The following is a 27,289-nucleotide window of genomic DNA, read 5'->3' as shown; positions in this document are numbered from 1 at the left end:
AAAGACCAGGGGCTGGCTGGCTGCGAGCCACCCTCGCAGACGCCTCTCCCCCTCTTCCTAACTTGTGCTCCACTTGGTTCCGCCGAGACCCACGACGGTTCCGCCCCCTTCTTCCTTGTCATTGATGTTGTTGTTCTTGTCAGTGCCGCAGCCCCGACCGCCGGGAGTTCGAACCCGAGCCGGGGCAGCCCGGGTGGCGCGGTGGCGGCGGCAGCTGCGACGGCTGCGGGGGCTGCTCCGGGGACTGCGGGGGCGGCCGGGGACTGGCACCCGGCGGCGGGGCCGGATGGCTCTGTGCGGGCAGGCGGCGGGCGCCGCGTCGCTGCCTAGCGAGCTGATCGTGCATATCTTCTCCTTCCTGTCCGAGCCCGACCGGCTGCGGGCCTCGGCCTCCTGCTCGCACTGGCGCGAGTGCCTGTTCTACCCGGCTCTGTGGCCCCAGCTCCGCATCTGTCTCCGCGTCTCGCCGGCGGAGCAGCCCCGGCTCGAGTTCCTCATGCGCAAGTGCGGCTGGTTCGTGCGAGAGTTGCGCGTTGAGTTCGCCGCCGAAAATTACCTGAGCGGAGGCGGCAGCCCGAGCGACGGAAGCAGCGCGGACGCGGACACAGACGGGGACGCGGGGACCGGTGGGGAAGAGGTCGAGGCCCTGCCACTTTCCCCCCGCTGGCTGGAAGTGCTGCGCACCTACTTGGAGCTGGTGCTGTGCGTGCTGGTCAGCATCCGGAACAACAGGTAGGCTGGGGCGAGCCCCGCCCGGACCCCGGGCGCCCCTTCGTCCCCTCGCCCGAAATAGATCCTGTGGGACGCGCCTGGCCGGCTCCGGCGACCAGGGGCGTCGGTTCTAACCGGGCGACTTCCGTAAGGCAAAAGGGCACAGCGGGACTCGTCGGCGTAGTTTCCAACAGGGTCGGACTCGGTGTTTATCGGACGCCGCTCCTGGCGCCTTCCAGGCTCTGCCCCATTCATCCGCTCCGAGGCCGTGGGGCGAGGCTGAATTTATTCACGGGAAGTTGAGGCTCGGAGAGTGAGGCCTGTGGGAGAATCAGCCATAACCTGGGTTTTCTGATTCTACATTTGATTATTATAAGCAGCTAATTCGTGGAAGAAAAGCAGGTATACTGCTGGTATCGCATAGTTGTGAGAGTCTAGCTAAAAGAAATCTTCAACAGCCATTCTCTTACCCACATTAGTTTTTGGGTAACTTTTGGGCCAGGCCCAATGTGTAGGAGGAGTGTTTATCAGAGATACTGGGGCAAGAGGTTGATGGTCTGGATTGGAAGTCCCTCCCTGAGCACCTCAGACTGAACTTCTCTGCAGCCATTTAACTAAAAGTAACAGCATAGCTTGGGGAGCTTGCAGGGATAAACGTGTCCTGGTGCTAGTGTAACTGTGGGGCTAACTTTCCACGTTCTGATTTAGTATCCTAATTGTATTTCTCTGTCATCCTCTTAAAATTCTATTAATGTATATTTTCCATATCTGGATATTTTAACATTATAATGAAGTTTATAAGTTGGAAGAAAGTTGAAAAGCAGAAAAAAATGAAGAGACCCTAACATAGTATAATGGCTCCTATTCATTTCCTTTTTTTGTTTGTTTCCCAATGAGATTTTATTGGTACATTTTGGATACCAATAATGATCACATTCATTGTAGAGAATTGTACCTGTACGCGGTGTAATCTCCCCCCCCCCCCCAATTCCGCTACTCTCCATTCAAGGCCTCCCCCCCTTCCCATTTACAAAAGCTGTTTCCGGTTTTTCCTTTTCCTTCCCCCCCCCCCCCACTTTTCTTTTGTTTCATTTCCCTCTCTCTTGGTCCTCTCGTTTAAACATTTTCTTCCTGTTCACATTCATTTCTTGTTTGAGCCTCTCAGTAGTTCTGTGGGTCAGTCAGAGCAGTGGTTATCATCCCATTTTATAGAAAGGAGAGTGATGTTTAATAAGGTCGAGTGATGGCTGTATCTCCATAATTCTTGTCTGAATTACAAGGTCAAGAGATGAGCACTATGGCTCAAAGTTGTGTTTGTAGCACTGCTCCATTGTTTTTGTGGCCTTTTTCCCCAGCTTTTCACACCAAGCCAATCTATTTCCTTAAGGTTAGAAATCAATTCTGATTAAGTTGAAGACATGTTCTTACTGTCCAGTTTGTGGCTAGTGGACCAACTGCCCCAGAAGTAGGAAAGACTGAGTCAGGGAGAGCATTTACTGGTGAGACTAAGACTAGTTGTGGTTCTTGAGTACTAATTAGATTTTTCTGTTCTGAAATCAGATAGCCCTTCTGCACAGCAGTCCATAAAACTACATGTCTCTGGCCCAAGTAAAAACAAACTTCTTCAGTGACTAGTTCCCTTTAGGTATTTTAATAATCACTTGAATGGATGGATGGATAACGTTGTATATGCAAAATAGTGGTATATCACATCTTCTCTTTGTTGGTTAATTCTCCCCTCCTTTCCACAACTCCGCCACTTGTATTAGCATTTCAGGTTACCTGTCTGTGAGACCACCTCTACCTGGCTTTCTGAGTCAGTCTCGCTTCTGTACAACTACAATATTTGTATTTTGGCCTGATTTGGGAGTTTTCTTCTCATCTGCTGTAGAGATGGAGTTGTGTGTTGTGCTGGTTTGACAGCACATTCACCCTGTATATGTCTGAAGTTAAAGTGTAGTGTAATTGTATGTATTATTTCTACTAACAGTATTTCCAATGGTTTTTTTTTTTTTAAATGTTATGGCTGTGTTGGCAAATAAGTCAACTTCACTTTCATTTTTGAAAATGTCTTTAGATACTGTGATAATATTTAAAGTAACCCTTCAAATGTTAAAAATATACATCCTTTACGTTTTAGTAAATTTGAAAATGTATTAACCAAGTCTTTTATTCAGTAACTCTGAATAAATTTGTAATCATAAATTTTACATTGCAAGCTTAAAGACCTGAAACATAGTATATACTTCATTTAGTAGGTTTTGATTTTTTTTTTTTTTTTTGTCTTTTTTCTTTTTATCGGTACCGGGGATTGAACTCACGACTGCCTGCTTGCAAGGCAGGCGCTTATGCCACTGAGCTAAATCCCCAGCCCCTAGATTTTTGAATTTTACCCATCAAATTTAATAACTAATGAGACTAAAATTTGATACTGTTCTTTTTACATTTTAATGGGTTTACTTTATGAGTTCTGTTCCTCCATAAGCAGAAAAAATGTGTATGAATCACACCATATCATAAATATTTTGTTTTGTGCTAAGTTGCTTTCATATGATTTAGACCTTTAATTTTATTCAAGTTACTTTTCTGTTCTTCAGGAAAAGAGTTAAAGCTCTAACCTTGAATTGAGGGACCTTTTCAAAGGTACTGAGGATAACTGGCATTTTCTTTTGTTTAATTCCTGGGTTCTGTGGCATATGTACTGTCAGTGATAATGATGACTACCATACTGGAATCTTAGGTGTCAGGAACAGCAGATAATTCTCCAAGAGATCTACAGCTGCCTTTTAAGAAAGTGAAACACAGTCTTTCAGGTTTTGTCCCTTCTCTACAGGGGTACAAGTTGTATATATTCTTGATAAATAGTAAAGAACAGAAATACAATATATACTCAGTTGTATTATAGGTTAAATAGGCTGAATTATTTTTTGCAGTTGTTCTGCACAAAAATTGTACCACATTCAAGACAACTCAAATGCATTTATAGCTTTTAATCTTGTTGAAAAATTGAATACTGATTGTTGAAATACTCTACATTGCTGCCAAATGTGGTGGTACACACCTGTAATCCCAGCACTTGGGAGACTGAGGCAGGAAGATCCCTGCAAGTTGTAGGCCATCTGTGCTACATGATGAGTTCAAGGCTGTTCTGAACTACATAGTGAGATTCTGTCTCAAAATCCAAAAAGAAAAGAAAAGAAGTGCATTTCAGATGTCTTAGGAAAAATGAGAGTTCATTATCAGTAAGATTTATGAAAATACATCATAGACTCACTAAAGATACTTACTATTAGCTGGGGACATACCTGCAATCCCTGCCGCTCTAGAGGTGAAGGCAAAAGGATTGCAAGTTCAAAGCCAGTCTGGGGAATTCAGTGCAATCCTGTCTCCGACTGGAGTGCAGCCCAGTGTGTAGGTACTAGTTTCAGTTCCCAGAGAAAGGGGGATTTTTCACAGTGGCCCTGGGCACATTGTCATCTTTAGTGTGTTTTAGGTGATGGGCTATATAAATTATTTTACATAAGCATTTCTTGAATAAAATACTAAAGTGGTATTAGTACTTATTAATATTGTAACAGGCCAGAGAAATTGTCTATGAGGTTGATTTGTTGATTTTCTTCTTAAAATTCTGGATTACAGCACTCATTACATGTATGAGGATTGACCGTTTTCATGATTGAATCTGCTTCTGTACCTTCTGTGTTAGCTTTCTGTTACTCTAACAAATACCTGAGATAATCAGCTTGTAAAGAGGAAAAAAGGTTTATTTTGGCTCACAGTTTTGTAGGTTTCAGTCTGAAGTGGCCCCATTGCTTTTGTCTGTAGTGGAGCTGTAAATTACCCTCCCCCCAACATGTGGTAGCACAAAGACTGCTCATCTCACCCAGAATGCGAAGGAAAGTGAAAGAAAGAGACGCCCCAGTCCCACCGTCCCCTTGAAGAGCACCCCTGAGTGACCTAGAGCTTCTCACTGAATCCTGTGGTAAAGTTCACATTAGCTCCCCATGGTGTCACAGGCTGTGGACCGACCTGTGTATATGTAACACATGGACCTTGGGAGAGGACCCTCCCACCCCATACTGTAGCACCCTCTCACTCTGAAAGCTCTGTGTTAGTTTCTGTTTTTATAGACTCGGCTTACAGTGAGTTAGAGTCTTATCTTTGTTTTGTTTCCTCAGCAGTCTGCCAAGATACAATATTTAAGTCCTCTTAAAAATACATTTTAAAATAAGTTAAAAACTCTTTGGACTTTCTTGTTACTACATAACCATGGTGATGAACTTTTTCGAGACAAAATGAAAGAAACTGGTGGTAAATGAGAACTGTCCAATAGGGATTAAGTGGCAACATTAGATAGAGCGGTCTAGGAAGACCTCTTTTGAGAGACATTTGAATTATACCACTAAGAGTTGCCCATCTGAAAAGCTCAGCAAACAGCAAACACCAAGGCAGTTAGACCAGAAAAACATTTGGTCTGAAGGAGGGTCAGGACCTTGACCAGTGAGTGTAAGAGTAGCTTCCCGGTGGCTTCTGAGAGGAAGAGGGTTGGGGGGCCTGTGGAGTGTTTGGATTACTCGCTAAGGATGCAAGTCATTGGAAACAATGTAAGGACTAGAGGAATGGGATCTGATTTACATTTTAAGATAATCACACAGGTGGGCATGTAGAAGGGGTAAGCTGTGGACTAGTTGGGAAGCTGTTGTGATAATCCAGGCAGACGATGATAGTACCTTGGACAGAAATGGATGGATTTGAAATGGAGCCAAGAGGAGTTGCCGATTGCATGTGGATAGAGAGATAAAGGAAGAAATGAATAGTTTTCATTTCTCTTTAGGTTCATGTTCTTGTCATTATATTGTTAAAATTTTCCTTTAATAATTTTAAATAGCAACAGTAAATGTAATTGTGTATAACTGCATCTGTTACCTATAACTTGGGATTTGGGGATGGTGGTAATTCTGAGCTAAAACTAATAATTCTGGGCAACTTTAGCTAATGGATCCTAATGAAGCTAATAAGGGATACTGTTACAGACCAGTGGCTTATTTCTGAACTCATGTTGAGCTGTCCAGTATGATACCCGCTAGGCACACACAACTATTTAGATTTTCAGTTAAGTAAAACTAAAGATCTGACAAATTCCAGTAGCCACATGTCAAGTGCACAGCAGTTACACATGGCCAGTGGCTACTGTCTTGTACAACATGGAACAAAACATGTCTACCTATAGCAGAAAGTCCTATTGGGATAATATTTCTCTCAGGTTTTTGTTTTGTTTTGTTTTGTTTTGTTTGGGTACTGGGGATTGAACTCACAACCTCATGCATGGCAGGCAGGTGCTTAACACTGCTGAGCTAAATCCCCGGCCCCTGTTTGTTTTGTCTATAGTTGTTCATTGGCATTTTTGAGAAAGTGAAATGTCATTAACACATTCACAAAGGAGTCATAATTTGTATGATTTGTTGCCAGGTCACTTGCACAGCCAGTGGTACTTGCATAGATACCTCATCAGGAGACATTTTATTAATTAAATTAGTAACAGCACTAATAAAAAGTGATTAGATCTGTTTTCGTACCACCAGTAGCTGGAATGTGTTAAAGTTGATGTAAAAACAGTATCAAACATGGACTAAGAATAGAATTGACTCAAGAAATTCATGCAGCTATGTGGATTATTTTAGCTTTCATCAGTTTAGGAAAGGAAAAATGGCATTTTATAATCTTTTGGCATCGGTAAAGGTTTTAAACTTCTTTATGGTTATCTTTTTAACAAAAACAAAGTTGTTTGGTCTTGTTTCCGTAGCTAGTTAGACATACCTATATTAATCTAAAGTGACTATATTTGCATTTTTCCATTAGTCCTTCCTGTTATAGAAAGGACTGTTATAGAAAAGAAATAATTTTGTATCCTGTAGAACGAACAGAAATACACCAAAATTATTACCACAGATGAAGTGTCCCCATTTTGAACTACAGAAAAAAGAACAAGGTGATCATTTCTAAGATCTTAGAAGCTTTGGGTCCCAGTTGTGTTGAATAGTCCCGAGTAGAATCTGAGAAAAAAAAAAACAAGATGTTCAGCCCTCTGCAGTTAGCCATTAAGGAATAGGTATTTCTTGGGAACAGAGGTTTATATAATACTATTTGCAAAGCATTGACCTACTAACTCATCTGTAGATGTTTCTGAGATTACCAAAACTTGTAATGCGGAAATTCTGTGCAGAAAAGAAAAGAAAACAAGCTACCACTGTAAGTGGAATTTTAGTTACAAATTCAAGTCATATGTTTTTCAGTCACTGATGGAAAAGATAAGTACAGGCCAAGTGTGGTGTTTGTGCCTGTACCTGTGTCTCCCCAGCTACTTGGAAGGCTAAGACAAGAGGATCCCTTGAGTTTAAGACCAGCGTGGGCAGCATAGCAAGACACTGTCTCTCAAAAAGAAAGGTGATGTCTCAGGAAGGAAAAGAAAGGGAAGAAAAGGAGGGGGATGGCAGATCACAGGTTATAAGGAAGAATTTTCAGCTTTTGGGGCAAATGTGTTATTTTAGAGGAATGTCTAATGTACAGTGTAACTGCCAACTGACCTGCACCTGACATTTGTGACAGGTGAGGTATAAATAAATTAACTTTAGTTTTTCTCATGAGCTAAAAGAAACATACTCTCCCACAAATTTTACTGAGTGCCAGGTCCTATTTTAAGAGCTGGATCTGCTACAGTGATCAAAAAGCTCTCTATCAGAAGAGAGAGTTAAGTCAGCACAGAAGGAGATCCAATTTTCCAGCTATTGTTGACACATGGAACTCTGAGTCATTACCCCAAATAAACATTTTTAAAAGTATTTTTCAAATCTCCCAGCCTCAAATGAATCAAGAAGTACAGTTCAGTTTAAGTACTAACCATCAATAAACCATATAAATAGTCTTTAAAAGCACTTTGTAATAGTGCTAAACAGGGGATGGTGTGTCAGTTGGTAATACACACCATGGAGAAAAACAACCAGGTGAAGGCAGATGGGAGTGGGAGGCATGTTGCTGTCAGAATGGAGCCGGGATGAGGGACTCCATGCTGAAGTGCCACTTGATGGCCTGAGGCGCCACGCCTGTTTGTCTCTGGTGTAGCGTCTCTGACAGGAAGTAGAAGTGCAGACGCTGTGCAGTGGGACCGGAGTCTGGCTGGAGTAGGTAAGAGGCAGCATGGAAAGCACCAGGAGGGAGAAGCCAGCTGCCACAACAAGGCGATGCCGAGATCCGTGGGCCCTGAATCGGGCTATGTAAGTCTCTGGCTTTTACTCTGAGATGAGCAGCAATTGAAAGGATTTAAGCTGAGGAATGCTGTGATCTGATACTTCAGGAAGATTGTGGTGGGTTCCGCGTTGAGGGGGGCTTGTGGCGATGGATCCGATCAGGAAGCTGCTGTGGAAATCCACCCAGAGAGGATGGTGGTGGTGCGGACCAGAGGGAAAGCAGTAGTCTAGTTCTGTATTCATCTAGAGGCTTTCTAGAAGTAAAACCTAAGCATTGAAAACTTAGATCTAATTGTTCTGCTAACATTTAATGCCCTTTTAATTGCTATTCCCAAAATACCTAAAATTAAGTTCTATGGTTGTTATTCATATTGTTTTCTTCTGTGTTTAACTGCTCACCACCAAGGATTCGTAGAGCACTGCCCTGTTCGGGCAAGCCCTATAAAAGTTTGGGCCACTATCACATCGCTGCAGAAGCTTTCTAGGGTCTCCCTAACCGTAATCACAATTTTCCTTTTCTGCCTTTCTCCCCTCTCTGTCTTCTGTATATGAAAACATTACTGTGGGATTTGCCTCGGTCTGGCCCCCATACAGCTCGGGATTCAGGTGATTGGACTGAGGAGAAAGGAAGCAGGTGATGCTTCAGACAAGTGTTCTTTCCTCCGCTAGCACCCTCGTACTGGCCTCATCGCCTGCTCCACAGGCGCAGCTGAGTCTGTTTTCTACTCAGAACCTCATTGTGTTGCTCCTCTATTACATCACCCCGGTGTGCACAGAGGAAGGGAGGAAATGGGGCCAGGGGAAGGTAGCCGGACTGCCTTCTCAGCTGGCGTGTGATCCACAGAAACCTCAGAGGGGCGACTTTGGTTCCAGGTAAAGAAAAGGTGGTCGCCTGAGGCAGAAGTCTTGGCTCTTAGCTCCACTTTCTCAAGCCACACATGGTTTATACACAGAGACCTGGTAGAACCCAGGCTTCTGCCACAAGAGGCAACACCAGGGTCTTCGGGCTGGACAAGGCCCGTGTGTATCACCGGTGCTGCGGAGGCCATTCAGATGTGTTCCTGACATCGCTTAAAACCCAGCTGCCCTTTCTAGCAAAGTAGCAGTATTCATCAACCCTGCGTGGAAACACCTTTGCTGATCCTATTTCACAGATGGTGAAACTGAAGCATGGAGAACGAGTGAACCTGGCAAGGTTACACAGAGAAGTGACTGCCTTATTTTCTAATTTTCCTGTGAAATCACACACAGCTGAACACACCATTTTACCCGTCACCTAGATTCAGCAATTTAGAGACATTGCCACATTTGCGTTTTTTCTTTCCGGACGTGTTTCGCAGTGAATCTCAGATATCAATTTCCCTCTCCCCTCCAAACTATACTATATAGCTCACCTTTGTGTGTGTGCAGACCATGAATGCTCCAAAGTTACTGATAATTTCATGGTATCACTTGGCTTTAAAAAAAAAAATGTTTTTTTTTTTTTTTGAAACCCATTTTTCCACTCAAAGAATTGTATAAGCTCGTGGATGGTTAGAACTTAACCACTGTAACTTCCGCACAGCATTGGTTCACAGTGCATCCGTTAGTAATTGAATGAGCAAAGAGTAGGTGGGAGAGTAGTCTGTAGGCCACTAGCTTCTAAGTGGTAAGTGTTTGATGATGTGATTTAGCTCTCTCTGGAACTGGTGAGTTCTTAAAATATGGCTAGAGAAGAACACAATAAAGCTGAAGAAATCTATTCTCTTTAGTGATAGTATGGCCTTTTGCATACTTAAGAAAGATTATCAGGCACCCTTAATGGCTTTGTGCTGTTTCACAGTACTTCCTGGGATTTACAAAAGGGCTCATAAACAAGTTCTGTCCTACTAATATTACCATAGAAACCAAGCCAAATTAATTTGACGAATTAATAAGAAAGAAGATATTTCTCACTAAGTGTAGTATTTTCCAGGCATGTTTTTGTTACATGCCTTTTGAACAAGTATATGTCGCAGACATTATGCAGGAAAGAACTCTAGTTTCACTTGCTATTCAACAATATGTAATTGAATGAATAAGTAAAACTCAGGTCACAGATTTAGCTTAATTAAAAGGACTGTGACACAGTTGGTGTCAGTTTTGTTCTTTGTAGCATCCCCTAGCTGCAAAAGGAGACATCTATTTCTTGCAGTTCAGTAGGTTCTATTCTAGTGTTGGCTGTGTGTTCTTTTTAGTTCCTTTATTACCATCTGAAACAATAATGAACAGTGTAGAGGTGGCCTGAATTTTCTGTGGCTTGCCACTATAGTTTCAATAGAATATATTGAAAGCTGTCCTTGCATTGTCAGTTTTATTTTGTTTTCTGAGTTTTAAAGTTAACCATTGTTTTCAGTATCACTTGCTAAATAAATTGCCATTTTGACAGAAGTAAGTACCTAAATTTTTTTCTGCGGCTGTACATCATATTTTGCTCTAAAATAGGCCACTTGCAGTTTTTCCTGTCACTTTCAATAAGACCATTGTATTCAAGCTATTTTAGTAGTTACTCAAAACAGTATGAACAAGGTGAATGTCAGAATCTGGATTCTCTAGTTGGCTCAGCCTTAACTAGTGCTGCAGTCTTAAATAAATCACTTTAATTTCCTCATATATAAAAAGGATTGAATTGGGTGATTCCATAAGCCTGGTATTATGTAAGGAAAGTTTGTACATGTATTGGTTGGTCTGCTATAACAGTTACTGTTAATGTGTTAAATTTTACTATTTTTTTACTAAATTTTTCTCAGTACTACGGATTGAACTTAGAGGCTCCCCTATGCTAGACAAGTGTTCTACCACTGAGCTACATACAGCCTTTTTCTTTACATTTTGAGACAGGATCTTTCTGAGTTGTCCAAGGTGACCTCAGACTGGGAATCCTCCTATGTTCTGAGGAGCTACAATTGCAGGCATGCTTCTTACACCCCACACCCAGCTTCTTAATTTTTTAAGTGATTTTAAAACAGTGGTTTTTATAACAGTAAAAGCTACTTTAAAATTTTTTCTGAATTCTCTAGTAATGTTTGTAATAATGGAAATTCTGAAAAATACAGGAAAAAGTTTAAAGCTCATTAGAGATGGTCATTGGTAAAATGAACTGGATAATCTAAGAGAAGTGAGTAATTTCCTACAATCTACCAAACATATAACCTACCAAGACAGTCATGAAAAAGTAGAACAAATCATATATCAGTATGGGTAAAAAGATTGACTCAGTAATCAAAAACCTCCCAAAAGAGAAGCACAAGGCCAGCTGGCTTTATTACTAAATTCTACCAACCATTTAAAGAACTAATGCCAATCCTTCTTAAACTCCTCTTTTAAAAATTGGAGAGGAGGGGCTGGGGACTTATTTCAGCGGCATAAGCGTCTGCTTTGCAAGCAGGCAGCCGTGAGTTCAATCCCTGGTACCGATAAAAACGAAAAAGACAAAAAAAATTGGAGAGGAGCTGGGCGTGGTAGCTCATGCCTGTAATCTTAGCACTCGGGAGGCTGAGACAGGAGGATCATTTCAAGTTCGAGACCAGCCTGGGCTACAAAGTGAGCTCAATACCAGCCTGAACTGCATAGAGAGACTCTGTCTCAAAAAAATAAATAAATAAAATAAAAATTGGAGAGAAGGGGCCAGGGATTTAGCTCAGCTGCGCAGCACCAGTCTGGCAAATGTGAGGTCCTGAGTTTGATTCCCACAGTACCCCACCCCATCCCCAAAATTGAAGGAACACTCTCAGACTCATATGAGACTAGCATTGCCCTCATTTAAAAAAAAAAAAAAAAAAAAAAAGACAAAAGACACTATAAGAAGAAAGAAAAACACAAAATTAAACTCTGATCCCCTGAAATACAGGTACAGAAATCCTCAACAAAATGCCAGGCAAGCTAGTCCTCCCTGCGAATCGGCACCATGCGCAGGCTGCTGGGGGGTCAGCCAGATGCCAGCCTTTTCCTGTGAGTCAGCACTATCGAAGGACTGCAGGGGAAGAGAACAAGAAGTCACCAAGGAGTAAGCCCTTCTGTGAATTGGCACCCTGCACAGGCTGATTCCCTTGAGTTAACACCATTCAGACTACAGGGGAAGAGAACAAGAAGTCAACAAGAAGCAAGCCCTCTCTTCAAATGGTGCCATGCGTGAGCTGCTGTGGGAGGAGCCAGATGCCAGCCCCTTCTGGCACACAGGCTGGGAAACAAGAGCCTACAGCCGCCACCCCTCCCTCCATAAGCCACCAGCTCATCTGGAGAAACATGGGCTGCCATGATGGCTATTGAAGGTGGAATACAGTTTAATGCTTGTAACATTCAGTGTTTCATTGACTGCAGGTCTAAAGCCAGAGGTCTGATCATCTGTTCAGAGGATGACAGTACGCACTGTAGCATCCATGGGGCATCTCCTTCTTGGAGTGGTGGTCATTGTTGATTGCCTATTGTCTTGTTTTGAAGCTCTGTATCATTTTCATTGTTTTGTTGAATTGTGTTTTACCCTCTTTTGTTTAATTTTATTATATCTGATGGCACAGATAGCTATTTCAAAGTTAACAAGATATATTATGGTAGCCATTTTGGATTTACTATTTTCTTGTTGTGAAGTCCTTTATTGCATTCATTGTTTTGTTTTTGTTAGTTCTATTCTGTTCTGTGTTGTTTGATTTTTACTATGTCTGAAGGTATCTGCAGCTATTTTGAAGACAGCGGGGGATACTATGGTAACTATTATTGATTTCCTATTGTTTTGAAGTCCTCTGTCACTTATACTGGTTTGTTTTGATTCACTTTGTTCTGTTTTGTTTTGCTTGTTTTTATTCTCTTTCAAATTAAAAAAAATCCAAGCAAATACTTTACCACTGAGATTCTCAGTCTTCATTTTTCCAGTTCTTAGCATTATGTTTTGTAATGTCTTATTGTAACACTTTGAAATAAAAAAATATAAGTAAATAATAGTTCATCAGAGAGTAAGCAATACATTCTGTTCTGAGTACTTACCTAGCTTCCAGGTCGTAACCCCAACTTTAATGTAATTTGGAATCAGTGGACGTAATTCACTTTACATTTATATAAATGAGTAGTACTTTAAAAACTGTCAGTGTGAGCCAGGTATGGGTAGTACACTCTGTAATCCCAGCGCTCAGGAGGCTGAGGCAGGAGGATTGCTAGGAGTGTGAGGCCAGCCTGGGCTACATAAGCACATTCAAGACCTGCACTACCTAACAAGACCCTGTCTTAAAAAAAAAAAAAAAAAAAAAATCAGTTAATTTGTGTGTCTTCAAATTTAAAATGTTACTTGTTACTCTAATAGTTATACTGTTAAAAGCCTTAGAAACTCTGAGAAAAACAGCCTGAGTTACTACCACTGTTGGCCTTTGCTGCAGCTGTTGCAGGCCTAACTCCCCCAAAATGATGATAATTTGAACCAAAAATGACAAGTTTGGGGGGGGGGTTCCCATTTTAAAATAACCTAGAAATTTCCTTACTCTAGTAATAAAACTGCAGGTGAGAGACTTACAGACTCCATTCAGTGCACTTCCACTAGCTGTCCTGGGAAACCTTCACTACAGGGGGACCTGTCTGAGGCCTGTGAGGAGCAGGACCAGCGGGCAGGAGGAGAGCAGTGCACAGGTCAACTGGTCTGTTTACCGCCCTCCGGCTACTCCCTGACCCCACCTCCTGTCAGGTCAGTGACAGCCTAGATTCCCTAAGAGCGAGGGCCCCACTGTGAGTTGTGCGTGAGCATCTGGGTTGCTCACCCTTCATGAGACTCTAATCCCCAAGTCGTTATCCATCCCCCCCCCATACTCCTCATCTCTAGCCCCTTGTGTCACAAAGATTAGGGACTACTGCTTTAGAAGAGTGATTAATCTGACTCTTTTTTTTTTTTTTTTTTAATTTTATTTAAGGAGAAAAGAAAAAAAAAAAAGCAGGGAAAGGGTACAAGTTATACAGATTTACAGAAAAAAAAATGAACAGTAGGAAATCACTAGTTAATGGATTACATATTGTCATCTTAGAAATAATTGTTCAAGTCACAAAATTAAAGCTTGTAAAGTGGACATTCCATCAATGATACTGCAAACAGTTCTGTTCATTGATCCAATAAAACTCTGTGATATCATTTTCTATCTTATACACTTAAATATACATGCAGTTATATAGTTTGGAGCACTTTCTTTTCCTCTCTTTTGTACAATGACTATTACACATTTTGGGTTTCATTGCTCCCACGGTTCTTATTACTTTTTTGGAAGAGAGTAAAACCAAATGTGACATAACAGAACAGAATCGGTCAAGTCAAAAGGGTGGACATAATAGATAATATAAAAACATAATACAAGGTGATCAACAATGGTTACCATAATGCCTCCCGCTATCTCTAATAGAATTGCCTATATCGTTAGTTATAATACAATTGAACAAAACAGTAAAGAATAAAACCGACAAAACCAAAACATTGGAGACATTGTAGGTCTTCAAAAGTAGATAAAAGTCAACAAGAATGGGCGTCATAATGAATCTCATTATCTTCACAGCTGATGCCTAAACTTTCGAACCTGATACTATCCAGCAAAACAGAATAGGGGAACATCAGTTAAAAACCAGATGGTGAGAGTAATACAGGGCTTTAAATCAAGGTAATGAAAAGTCAAAGTGGGTTACTATAATATATCCTGCTATTTTTTCCCTTTAATTAAAAGGATAAAGATAAAAAAGTAAATAATGGAGTGGAGATTGAGATAAAAGAGGGCATAACAACGAAACAGCGCAGATCAAAACATAACCATTTAAGCAGAATAGTGTTTCACCACCAGATAATCCTAACCTAAAAGTAGTTACCATATTGTCTCTTTCTTTGAAATCCTTGAGTACAACTTCGTATACTGTAGCATTAAGTATATCAAAACAATGTAAAACCATTCAAGAGAATGACAGCATTACAGAGTATTTAGAATCGACTAACAGAAAATGAATAATGGTTTCTGTATAATCTTGTCTTTACAAGGTTTTTGCTTATACTATCATACATAATAAAATCCAGTAAGATACAACCTATTTAGACCATTGGAGACAGAAGGACAAAAGCTAGATGAGACTTCAAAACAAGATGATACGAAATCAGTATTACCTATTAAGATGTCATTTTCTCCAAAATAGCTGTTCCTATCATCCAATCTTCTCTGCCTCATTTCTGTTAAGCTCTTTTTCTGTCAGTAGCTGTCAGTTTGTCTTCTTCATTTTGTTCTCTGCTCCATTTGTTGTGGCCTCCCCGCCACTATTTCTGGGTTCTTTGTATTTTTCTTTTTTTAGAATATCCTGCAATACTTTCTGTAGAGTTGAATTGGTGGTTGCAAATTCCCCCAGTTCCTCTTTATCCTGGAAGCACCTTGTTTTTCCATCAATTTCCAGGGACAGTTGTGCAGGATATCTCAATCTTGGCTGGAGATTATTATCTTTCAATGCTTGAATTATTTCCCCCCACGCTCTTCGTGATTTGATGGTTTGTGCCGAGAAATCTGCTGTAATTCTGATGGGTGTTCCCTTGTAAGTGGTCTGTTTCTTGTCTCTTACAGCTTTTAATATTCTGTTCTTGTATTGAATTTCTGGAATTTTGATTATTATATGCCTGGGTGTTGCTCTGTTTGGGTTGTAGGTAGCTGGGGTCCTGTATGCCTCATACATCTGAGTATCTTTACCTTTTGCTAAATTAGGAAAATTCTCCTGGATTATTTCTGTGAGTAGCTTTTGTAGTTCACTTGTTTGTGTCCCTACTTCTTCTTTTATGTTCTTAATCCTTAAGTTATGGATCCTCTTATCATCTTCTTGTCTTTGTATTATTGCTGTTTGTTTCTTTGTTATTTTTAAGAAGTTTTTCATTTCATTCTCCCATATTACAAGTCTGCCCTCCAGTTCAGATAGTCTGTCCTTAGTTTCTTTCAAGCTGTTATGCCAGTCTTCTATAGACTTCTTAGTATCTTGGTAATCCCTTTGAACATGCTTCACGTATTCTATGCTTTCTCTGTTTTCTCCATCAAACAATTCTCCCCTTTTTTTCTGTTCTTCCATTCCACCGCCTGTTTTTTCTTGGGTGGTACTTAGCATTTCTCTAACTATTCTGCATACTTCTAGCTTCAGGTCGTTGATAACTTCATTCCTGAATTGGTCTATGAGGCTCTCTATATGGTGCCTTATGTATATTGGTGCGGTGTCTGCTATTGCCTGTTTCTCAGAATTGGGGGCCGAGGAGCCTTTCTTGTTGCTGCCTCTTCTCTGTTCCTTATATATGCAAGCTTATATAAGAGGCCCAGCTTCTCTCCCAGTCAGCCACAGCCTGATCGAATTGCGCCAGTTAGGTGTTCCCGCTCACCGCTGCTCACCAGGGAGTTACGGACCAGGCAGCCTACGCGTCTCCCCTCCCGGCCACCGTCAGGCTCTGGGATCTGGGTTGGGACAGTCTACCAGGTCCGCCGGCAGCGTCATGCAGGCCAGGCACTTTTCACCAATCCCGCCCGAGAGGGGGATGTGTGGCTGGAGTCGCCACCGCGCCCTGCTCCCGCAGGACTGCCCGAGCCCAGAAAGTCCTCCGCTGGAGTCAAACTGTGGTAGAGTGTCAGCTTCTCTCACTCACCTCACCACAAGTCAGTGCACGCCTCCCTGCCGTTCACAGATTGCCGTTCTCAGAGCTTCTGCGTGTCTCTCTCCTTGCCGAGCCACTGTAGAGGCAGCCAGCCGCCGCGCGGCGGGAAACTCAAATCCCGGCTTACAATGGCGCGGTTCCAGCCTCCACACCGAGGCTTTTCTGTTCCTGTTTTAGCACCAGGAATGCATTCCAAGTTGGTTTCTCTCAGCCCAGTTCATTTCTGAGTCAGCAGAGCATATCTCCACCTGCTTATGTCTCCTTAGTCCGCACCATTCCTGGCTTCTGAGCCGAGTCTTTCAGAGAGCCTCCGGTAGTTGCTGTTATCTGTCCGCCATGTTCTCCCGGAAGTTTTCGATTAATCTGACTCTTGCTCCTTACAGTGAGGTTTGTTTTGATTGTCTCAGTAATAAGGATTCTGGTCAGTGTATGTGAAAAAGAAAACAATTGCAAATGCTTAAGTAATTTGTACCACTGGCCCTGAATCAAGGCCGGCAGCTTCCTGACACTGTTGGTTTCAAGCAGGAGCCTAAAGAGATGTCTTTCTATGATCTGTTGGCCATTTCAGAACTTGGGCAGTGAAATGGTCAATTCATTAGAAAGAAACAGCTTGAAACAACCCTGCTTCCCCCCTCCCCCCAATGAGCAGCTGTGAGCATAGCAGGCTCCAGTGGCCCAGGACGGGAGCCACCAGTGTTTACTGGGACCCACACCATGCTGGGACTTTCAGCACTGAGAAACCAAGCAACCCCTCCTGACCCTGGTGAGCGGCTGTGAGTGTGGCAGGCTGCAGTGGCCAGGACAGGAGCCTCTGGCATTTACTAGGACCCATGCCATGCTGGGACCTGAAGCACCAGGAAACCAAGCAAACACTCCCCACCCCCACCTGGTGAGCAGCTGTGAGCATGCAGCCCAGGACAGAAGCCACAAGCGTTTACTGGGACCCGTGCCATGCTGGGACCTGAAGCACTGGGAAACCAAACAACCCCTACCCCCCTGGTGAGTGGCTTTGAGCGTGGCAGGCTGCAGCGGCCCAGGACAGGAGCCTCTGGCATTTACTGGGACCCATGCCATGCTGGGACCTGGAGCACTGGGAAACCAAGCAACCCCCTCCCCCCTGCCTGTTTCGTTTTGTTGAACTTCAATATACATGAAAGTATGAACAGCTATTTTGAAGAGAATGAGAGACTACAACAGCCATTAGTGACTTCCCTGTTGTCTAGTTTTGAAGACCTAAAACACCTTCCTCATTCTGTTTGGATCAGTTTTATACTATGTTGTTTTGTATGAATTCTCTATATGCAAAGACATGGATAACTATTTGGAAAAAACAAGAGACAATTGATAGACTGTGAGACCTCAAGTCTAGCTTTGAAATTTATATCTCTTACATTGCTTTGTTACGTCCTATTTTGTTCTGTTTTGTTGTGTTTAATTTTACCCCCTTTAAAATAAAATTTAAAAATTTTTAAAAAACAGTAATTTGTACCAAACAAGTGTAACGTTTAATATTCTTCAACACCATTACTGATTAGTTCAAGAAAAGTTAATCTGTTGTGAGTTGACAATGAGCATAAATCAGTGACTAGATTCCTGCGCATGAAAACTACTGCAGAGGGATATGTTTAGTTTAGAAAACAGAATGAGTGAATAAAATCTTAGCCTAATTTTGTAGTACTAAGAATTGTGAGGTTCATGTGGGTCTTAGCTGTCCAGATATTTGGATACATACAGAGCACATAGAGAGTCATGGTCTGAAAGATAAGGAATTTTAAATTGCTCAGTTGCTGAAGGAAATCAGTATTGTTTGCCAATATAACCTAAGTGCCTAGGACATTTCAAGGAAATTTCAGTCACAAGAGAACAGAAAAGTAGAATTAAATAAAACTTTGTTTTAAATTCTGTGATCCCAAACAACATCTGTGAAGTAAATGGGAAAATGTTGTATTACACTCCACTTTTAACCGCTGGTAACCACATTGGACTACAATCACTGTTTTGCCAATAATTATTAAAAATAGTAACACTTTTTGACTAGAAATCTTGGCTATTTGCTGTAGTGGTAAAAGATTATTTTTGTTTTATTTTTAATTTTTTTTTAATTTTTATTCCATCACTAAGAGATAATTTAGCACATACAATGCATAAGATAGTGTAAATTCATGTATGAATAAAACCCAGTACTGTACATTAAGTAAGCTCTCAAGTACCCTCCTGGGGTCTTGGTAAGTAGGAATCTGACAGATTAGTGCAAGTAGTAGAGAGATGAGAGAAGGGGAGAAGAGAGGATGGAGGTCTGGGAAATGCAGGCGGTCCGTCTGCGTTGCAGCTGAGGAGCCCGATGGAGGGATAGCTTGACCTTGGGATGAATAGTATGAATTGAAATAATAGAAGGGGGCTGGGGATTTAGCTCAGCGGCATAAGCACCTGCCTTGCAAGCAGGCGGTCATGAGTTCGATCCCGGTACCAATAAAAAGTTAAAAAAAATAGTAATAGGAGAAGCTAAACAAAGGAGTAAAACTTCCCCACATAAGTGCAGGTGTGCACACACACACAGTTTACCAACAAGTCTCTACACACTCCAGAAAAAGAAAAATATGTAAACATTTTAATACTAAATTTACTGAAACATCGTGAGATGAAAGTAAGTTACCTTTGGCCTCAGCAATTACAAGAGGCGCCCAAAGCATTGCTGTCTGCTCCCAGATGCTTTTCAGTACGGCCAGCTGCTGCTTGGGTAACCTCGGTCACCGAGATTGCTGGGCATGTATTTTCAGTTTCTTCTCTAAGGACCGATGTAGAGTTTTCTGTGATTTATGACACCACCTAGGGGCTCCCATATGAGAATAACACCATCTGCTGAACAAACTTACACCATGTTTCTTTTCCTGAAGTGTATATGCATTATTTTGGTGGACTCTGTGTTACAGGAATGTATCCTTTGCAGTTCAATGCGGTAGCTGTTCTCTCAAGAGCAGTGTTTATATTCCTGTTCATTCCTTTCTGGTACCGAAATTCGACTCACAACCTCCACCTCATGCTTGCCAGGCAGGCGCTTGTGGAGCTGAGCTATATCCCTGACACTTATATCCTTGTTTTTAACAGGAAAAAGATATTTTTAAAAGTTTTATGTCTAAGGTTACAATTTTCTGGTCATCATATAGAAAACTGACTAGAGTTAACTTGAGTGACAATTTTGAAATTTTTTAATAGTAAAAAGTGTTTCCATTACTAATCCCTCTGTTTTTCTTGACATTTTTTAGATTGACTATTCTATAACCCTTTTATTGGTCAGATTTTGATGTTTTTCTCAGTTTATAAATAAAAAAAACATTTATTACACATTTTTCTCATTGCATTGCTGTGCCCGTTTTTGGGAAATACACCACTGATTATCATATTTTCATTTTTCTTTCTAAGCGTATAAAGTCTTGATTGTTTTAAGGGCACCTCCAACTCAACATGTATAAGACACTGAGCTCATAATCGACCTCCTATACATTCACAAAGTTCCCTGACTGACCTTTTATTCATTTTACCCCCTAATTATAAATTAAGGCTGTCCAGCCCTCCACCTCCACTACCAGAAATTCACATCCATTATCTTTCATCCTTATTAAAATACTGTTAAACTGGGCATAGGGTTACATCTGAAGCTGAGGCAGGAAGGTTGCCAGGAATTTGAGGCCAGCCTAGGCTATAAACCAGTCTGAGCTACATAGTTTAAGACCCTATATAATAAATAGAAAATAAATAAATGAATAAACACAATAAAATACCCCACTAGTCTCCTCACTCTGACTCTGCCCTCCTTTCGAGGCAGTTTGTCATGCTGCGGTATTACTTTCCAGATGAAAACTCCGAAACCATTTGGAGGCAGCTCATTATAGTGAAGGCAAAAACCAAAACCTTTTCTTTCTTTTTTTTTTTTTTTCATTTTTATTGGTACCAGGGATCGAACTCACAACCGCCTGCTTGCAACAAAACCTTTGAGCTAGGACTCCTTACATCCGCCTCCGTGTTTCATTTCCTGTTCACTTGTCTGCAATCACTCTGGAGTCCTCAGCATCTGCTCCCAAGTGATCCCCTCAGAGGCTCTCTGTACCCGGCTTTTAAATCATTTCCCTGTCACACTTTTCTTCTCCTCCTCCTACTTCTCTTCCTGCTACTCCTCTGCCAGGTCTTCGTCCTCCCTCTTCCTCTCTCATTCTCCTCCTCTCTCCTCCTCCTCCTCTTCCTCCTCCTAGCTGCTATCTGTAAGGTGCCTTTAATTTACCCAGGGAAGCATACTTCAAATTACAGCATCAGGTGCACATGTTCTTGTCCCTCACAGCACTGGGTCACTGCTGCAGCTCTAATATGCACCTGGCAATCTGATTGAATGCTTAAGTGAATTAGTGACTGACCATTCCTTGAGCTAAATTTTAAAATTAAGCTTTTCGGCGAAATTAGATTATTAATGTGGGATAATTTAGTGTACGGACAATGGCATTTTGCATTCATTATTTCATAGTAAAGTTATCCTTTTCTGTTATAAATGGAATCTCTAAGTGGTTTTCACTCTGTTGACAGTACTGGAATGAAATCTAGTTGGTCATTGTTGCCATTTAGTTGTTTGCATTTTTATTTAGTTATAAAAACTTCACATAGAATTTTACTGTTAGAAAAGCATTTTTATAGCTGGCATTATCTAAAATAAAAGATGTTTACATAATTTTTTAATCTCCATTGATGATTAACTTTTGTATCATGAAACTAGGAAAGGTACTCCTGTTGGGGCAGTGCGGGGCAACTTCTGGGCAGTGTCGCCCTTTGCACATGTAACACATTTCCTAGTTTGAGAAAATCTTATAATCAGTACCTCTATAAAACTTAAGAGCTCAGGGCTGGGGATTTAGTTCAGCGGCATAAGCGCCTGCCTTGCAAGCAGGCAGTCATGAGTTCAATCCCTGGTACCAATAAAAATGAAAAAGACAAAAAAAAAAACTTAAGAGCTCGCACCATTCTTCCTTTTGTTACTTACATCTAATTTCTGTGAGCAGGGTCTCATCACACTGATGCCCTCCAGCACGTTGAGAGGCTTCGGCCAGCATTCAGTGTGAGCTCAGAGCCAGGCTTGTGCTGGGCCCTTGCTCCACACGCGCTGTGGTGCTCACCCAGCCGAGGTGCTCTGTGCTTTGTGTGCATGCGACAATCCGAAAGAACTTCATTGCACTCATGGAGTTCAGACTAAAATATTTCTAGAATATCACTTTTATCGTATTTTTATTATTTAACTTATGTATTATTCAGAAAATCATTTAAATAATCTTTCTTGCAGGAACCTCCAGAAATTTAGCCTTTTTGGGGACATAAGTATTCTACAACAGCAAGGAAGTTTGTCAAGCACGTACCTCAGCAGGGCGGACCCTGACGGCAAGAAAATTAAACAGTGAGTTACACAGTTAGTAGACAAGGCTTATTTCAGTGATAATTCTAGCTGTCTTCTATAAAATTATGATATAGGGGCTGGGGATTTAGCTCAGCGGCATAAGCACCTGCCTTGCAAGCAGGCAGTCGTGAGTTCGATCCCTGGTACCAATAAAAACGAAAAAAAAATTATGATACAAAAGAGTAATGATTTTGTTTTCTAAAAGAACGCATGTCAGAATAATGATGAAATACTGCATGCCATTCCATGTCCTGAATCTTCAAGACAAATCAGAATAGCTTGCTGGACATTATTGCTACCTAAAACTGTGACTCTTTAATTGCCTTTGCTATATAACAAATCGTGCATCAATAGCCTTTTCTACCACTTGGGTATAAAATACTGTTTTCCTTAGATGTGGAACCTATTTTTATGTTTAATATTTCTATATGCTTAACATATATTGTAATGCGAATTTTAATGGCATTTAGTGTGGGTTGAATAGAAATGAACTGAGGGAAAATGTATCTCAACATTACATGCCATTTATCACGTGTTTCAAAAATCATTGTTGAAAAATGGGAACCTTTTGTGAGATTATTGTGTCTGTGTTTTCCTTACAGAATTCAGCAGCTGTTTGAAGAAATACTGAGTAATAGTAGGCAACTGAAATGGCTGTCCTGTGGGTTTATGCTGGAAATAGTGACCCCAACATCCCTGTCATCTCTCTCCAACTCCGTTGCCAACACCATGGAGCATCTAAGTTTACTGGACAACAATAACCCTGGTAACAGCACTCTCATCACTGCAGTCGAACTGGAGCGATTCGTCAATCTGCGCTCACTTGCTCTGGACTTCTGTGACTTTACAGCTGAGATGGCAAGAGTCTTAACCGATAGCGACCATGTGCCTTTGCAGCGACTGTCTCTCCTGGTCCACAATGTTTCTGTGATGCACAAGTCTCTGGACAACATGCCCAATGATGAGCATTGGAAAGCCCTGTCACGGAAGAGTGCCAGTCTCCGCGTCTACATAATGGCATTTGATATCAAAAATGAAGACATGTTGAAGGTCCTGAAACCCAGTATACCACTGGAGAGGATTCACTTCGACAGCTTCGTCACTTGCGTGTCAGGGGCTATTGTGGATCTCATATCCAGGCAGTATGACAAATTCCTCACCCACTTTATACTGATGAATGATATGATTGACACGTCTGGCTTTCCAGATCTTAGTGACAACAGAAATGAAGATCCTTTGGTTTTATTAGCATGGAAGTGCACAAAGCTCTCTCTGCTAGCAATTCATGGTACGTAATTTTGTTCACTATTAGAATTACACATAAAATAGTTTACACCCATAAAAAGATGTGTTAAGACATTGTATAACAAATTGATATGTACACTCTTGCACTTAAGTTTGTAAAACGCACCACTTAGAAATTGAAAGCCACACCTCAGCCCCCTGGCATTCTCCAACTTTACCTCTTAATCTCTCTCTTCTTTCATACGGTGTTTCACTCACACACAGAAGCCATTTGAAAATAATTCAGCTAAGAAGATATTAACACCTGCAGTAAGTATTATCTCCTCTCATCACAAGACACCCTGCAGAGCAGTAAGACAGAAGGAAAGAAATAATTTTTTTTTGTGTTCACTGCCTCATCTTTTAGGATCAAGATTTTTTTTTTTTTTTGGTCTTTTTGAGACAGAGTCTCACCATGCAGTTCAGACTGGCCTTGAACTCACTTTGTAGCCCAAGCTGGCCTGAAACTCAGTGATCCTCCTGCCTCAGCCTCCAAGTGCTGGAATTACAAGTATGCACCACCTTGCCTAGCCAGGTCTAGATACTGATGTGTTTGGACGATTTTTTTTAATTCCATTGATTGTTTATTTCTTAGTGGGACCATTCATCTTAACATGAACCATTTTTGTCTGAGTAAAGTTGCTATCCTGACAAATTGAAAGAATATTTTACTTTTTCTAATACTTAAAGATAGAAAATAGTCTGTAGGAATGTCTTAAACTCTATTAGCTCTGTTTCATTATTTTTGAAACTTTTTAGCCTACTTATATGTGGGAATGAATGTGTATTACTTTTGATGTTTTGCTTTATAATTTGGCCAGACATCAGAGGTAGTATCAAAAAATTGATCAATATTGAAGACATAAAAAATTACTAAAACTGTTAAATAAAATGGGGACTTAAAAAATGACACATTATTTAAAAGTTAAGTTAAACCATTATTCTTTGTGTTGCTTTTTTGTTTTGTTTTTTGAGACAGGGTTTCACTAGGTAGTCTAGTCTGGCCTTGATTGACTATATAGCCTATGCTAGCCTTGAGCTCACCAAGATCCTCCTGCCTCAGCCTCTTGAGTGCTGAGATTACATATAAGTGTCACTACACCTGGCTCTTAAATGTGTTTCCCCCAAAAGGTTTATTTTATGCTAAATATGTGTTAAATCAGTCTTTCAAAATTCTTTTTCCTTTGAAGAAATAACATGTTGCCAAGCATGTTGGTGCATCTCTGTAATCTCAGCACTCAGGCTGAGTTATGAAGAAAACTGAGAGTTTAAGGCCAGCCTGGTTTACATAGGGAGCTCAGGATCAGACTGTATTCTGGCAAGGTGGAGGCCAGCCCGAGCTGCATGACAAGACCCATTCTCAGAAAACTCAAAGAAAAAAAAGAAATAACATGTCCAATACAGGAGAAGTTCCCCACCATCCATTCCCCTTTATTCCCTCCCAGAAGATAATGTTATTCTGAGGTTGGTACATACCATTCCCACGACTCTTATACTTCAGTTACATTTGTTACTGACAATTGACAGTTTCTCTTCAAAATTTCAAGTGTTGCTTCATAGCTTTGGATTGTGAAGCATGATGGGAAATGATTTTTCACAATTAAAAAATACTAATTTACTGTGTACATTTATAGGAAGTTGTTTTTTGTGATACATTATCCAAAACTATACAGTATTTTTATACATTCTTTAAACTTTAGATATCTTCTGTGTTACTGCACGGGTGTCAGGGTTCCGTCACCACATGCAGTGGTGTCCTCTGGCCTTCTGTGGGGCAGGGCGGGGCATCTAAATAGTCCAGAGCCCTTTCCTAACTGCAGTCAGTGGTTAAAGGGAAAAAACCAATGTGGTGTTCAAAATGTGCATCTTCTCCAGAATCACTGAATGAGGAGAGACTAACTCACCAGAGACGGAGGAAAGTGTCAGGGGCTGACTGTGGTCTTTTGCTCCTGTTTAAGGTTACACGGTGTGGGCACACAACCTCATCGCCATTGCTCGTCTTCGTGGCTCTGATCTGAAAGTGCTTGAAGTCACTGAAGAAAGCATTGATTTTGACCAAGGTGAACTGGCTGACCAGGATGTGGATCCGGTGCACAACCTGATTGAGCAGGTATCCCTCGGCCTGGGTCAGCCTTGGCATGCAGTCATGGACATCGAATCCCTCAGCGTCTTCACTGAACCAAATCGTCATTTTTACAGAGAGATGCAAGCCTTCAGCGAAGACGTCTAGCTTTTTTTTAGTGTACAATTCCTGTGGTTACATATGCAAGTAGGGCCCCCCTTTTTTTCAGTAGTGTGAATTAATCCCTTTGTGCTGTGTTTAATCAGTATTAGCTTTATAGAATTATATATGTATATTCTACTTCTTGATCAAAGAACGTAGTCGGGTATTGGTTTAGAAGTTCAAAGTGACATTGTGTAGGGCTTTCACGGTTAATAGATCCTTACCAGACCTTAAGGACATACAACCGAAGACTGTCTGAGGTTGCTGGCTAACTTTGTTTTTCACCGAGTTACTCTGCCTTTTTGATATTTTTATTCTTTGTGTGTCAGAGTTCAGAGCTCAGGAGCCAAAATATTTTTATACGTATGTGTATATATATATATATCCATAGCCTGGTGGATTTGTATGCAATGCACTGCATCTATGTATTCCAGCAGCATTTCATTAATTTTGATTTGAAATGGAAGAGGAAAAGATACTGTAGTCCCCAATGGTTATCTTTAACGGAAAGCCAATTAACTTTCATTACCTATATAATAGTTGGTATCACAAATTGCCATGGTGAATCTCATACAGTAGTAGGGTAGAACATCGCTTAATCCGGTTTTTTAAAATGCATTTACATAAACATGAATACTCAAATCGTTGGATTTTTTAACTATATCTGACATAATTTTATTCATCAATTACGTTATACATTAAGTTAGCTTTCCAGCCCAGATCCCAAGTAGTGGAGGAAGAAAGAAGCTATTCCAGGGTAAAACCTCCTGAACAAAATCACAGTAGAGTTGTCAACACACATGCTTAAAAACATTAGTCGTGAAATCCCTTGCAATGAGTCACTGGATTTTTCTCTGTCAGCACGCGTGTCAGCTGCCAAAGAATAGACTTAAATGAAGTGCCCACATGCTGGCAGGGGCCGGCCCACTCTGGCCAGCCAGATACTGCTAGATTGTAATATTTAAGGTCGAATTTCGACCTGTGGTACACAGCTGTGCTGTGGCTCAGTCAGCAACCTCAACTCTGAAAAAACAAAAAAAAAAAGAAAAAAAAAAAAACATGCACCTGTTTCACTGTGAATAGTGAATGTAAAGGAAAGCAAGGAAGAACTGAAAGCTTGTTCTGTCAAAGGTATGAGCTGCTATTACACATGAAGAACATTCCAGGAAGTATGTTTTAAAACCTTGTTATATCTGAGGGCTTTAAAAGCCAATTTAACTGTTTCAGGGCAACCGCGGTACAGACGTGGTCTCTGTGAGACTTCCACCTGACCCAGTTTTAAGTGGTACGAATGTTGTGCATTTAACGTTAAAGGACAGTCTGCAATAATAAAGTAAGTAGCCAACGTGGGTGCCCAGCAGTGCTGAGACCTGGCTGCTCTATTGTAAGCTTTGGAAACACAATTTATGCAACAGATGTCCAGATATGATTCTATTTATGGAAAAAGTTTATATGTTTTACAAATGGTTTTACCATCTTATATTAAATGACCTTCTGACAGGTGTGCACTGTTTTGTCTCCAGTGAGCACATACCATGCGGATTTTATATGTACATCAGTAGTGTGAATCCACTGGCACGGTGTGTGGAAATGCCAGATGTGGTGAGATTTTATCTTGTGTATGTAATCAGATAAAATAACTCCTGACAGAAACTGTAAGGAAACCAGCCGAATGTTTGACCTGATGACTGATGTTGTACGGTTTATGTTAAATGTATATTCTTTTAATCAATGAATAAAGCATTAAAAAGTGA

The 27,289-nt window shown here is 41.1% G+C and overlaps 1 protein-coding gene and 1 non-coding gene across 3 annotated transcripts; both read left to right on the top strand.

The window, feature by feature from the left end:
* Positions 1-8: 8 nt before the first annotated feature.
* Positions 9-27,289, top strand: Fbxo33 (F-box protein 33). Of its 2 annotated transcripts, XM_063246921.1 has the most exons (5): positions 9-732; positions 21,917-22,027; positions 22,630-23,315; positions 23,537-23,581; positions 25,270-25,409. In XM_063246921.1, exons 1-4 carry the CDS (start codon positions 125-127, stop codon positions 23,545-23,547), a joined length of 1,416 nt encoding a protein of 471 aa, XP_063102991.1. In that variant the 5' UTR covers positions 9-124; the 3' UTR covers positions 23,548-23,581; positions 25,270-25,409. The 2 variants fall into 2 exon arrangements, with proteins under 2 accessions (XP_063102991.1, XP_063102989.1); XM_063246919.1 differs by lacking the exon at positions 23,537-23,581 and having other exon boundaries at positions 14-732; positions 25,270-27,289.
* Positions 17,071-17,207, top strand: LOC111757408 (small nucleolar RNA SNORA2/SNORA34 family). The gene has a single exon (XR_002791768.2). It is a non-coding gene; the product is annotated as a small nucleolar RNA SNORA2/SNORA34 family (small nucleolar RNA).

Source organism: Cavia porcellus, unplaced genomic scaffold, assembly GCF_034190915.1.
Source record: "Cavia porcellus strain 051 isolate PalLab524CR breed Dunkin Hartley unplaced genomic scaffold, mCavPor4.1 scaffold_1, whole genome shotgun sequence".
NCBI lineage: Eukaryota > Metazoa > Chordata > Mammalia > Rodentia > Caviidae > Cavia > Cavia porcellus.
This window is presented reverse-complemented; position numbering and strand designations above follow the sequence as displayed.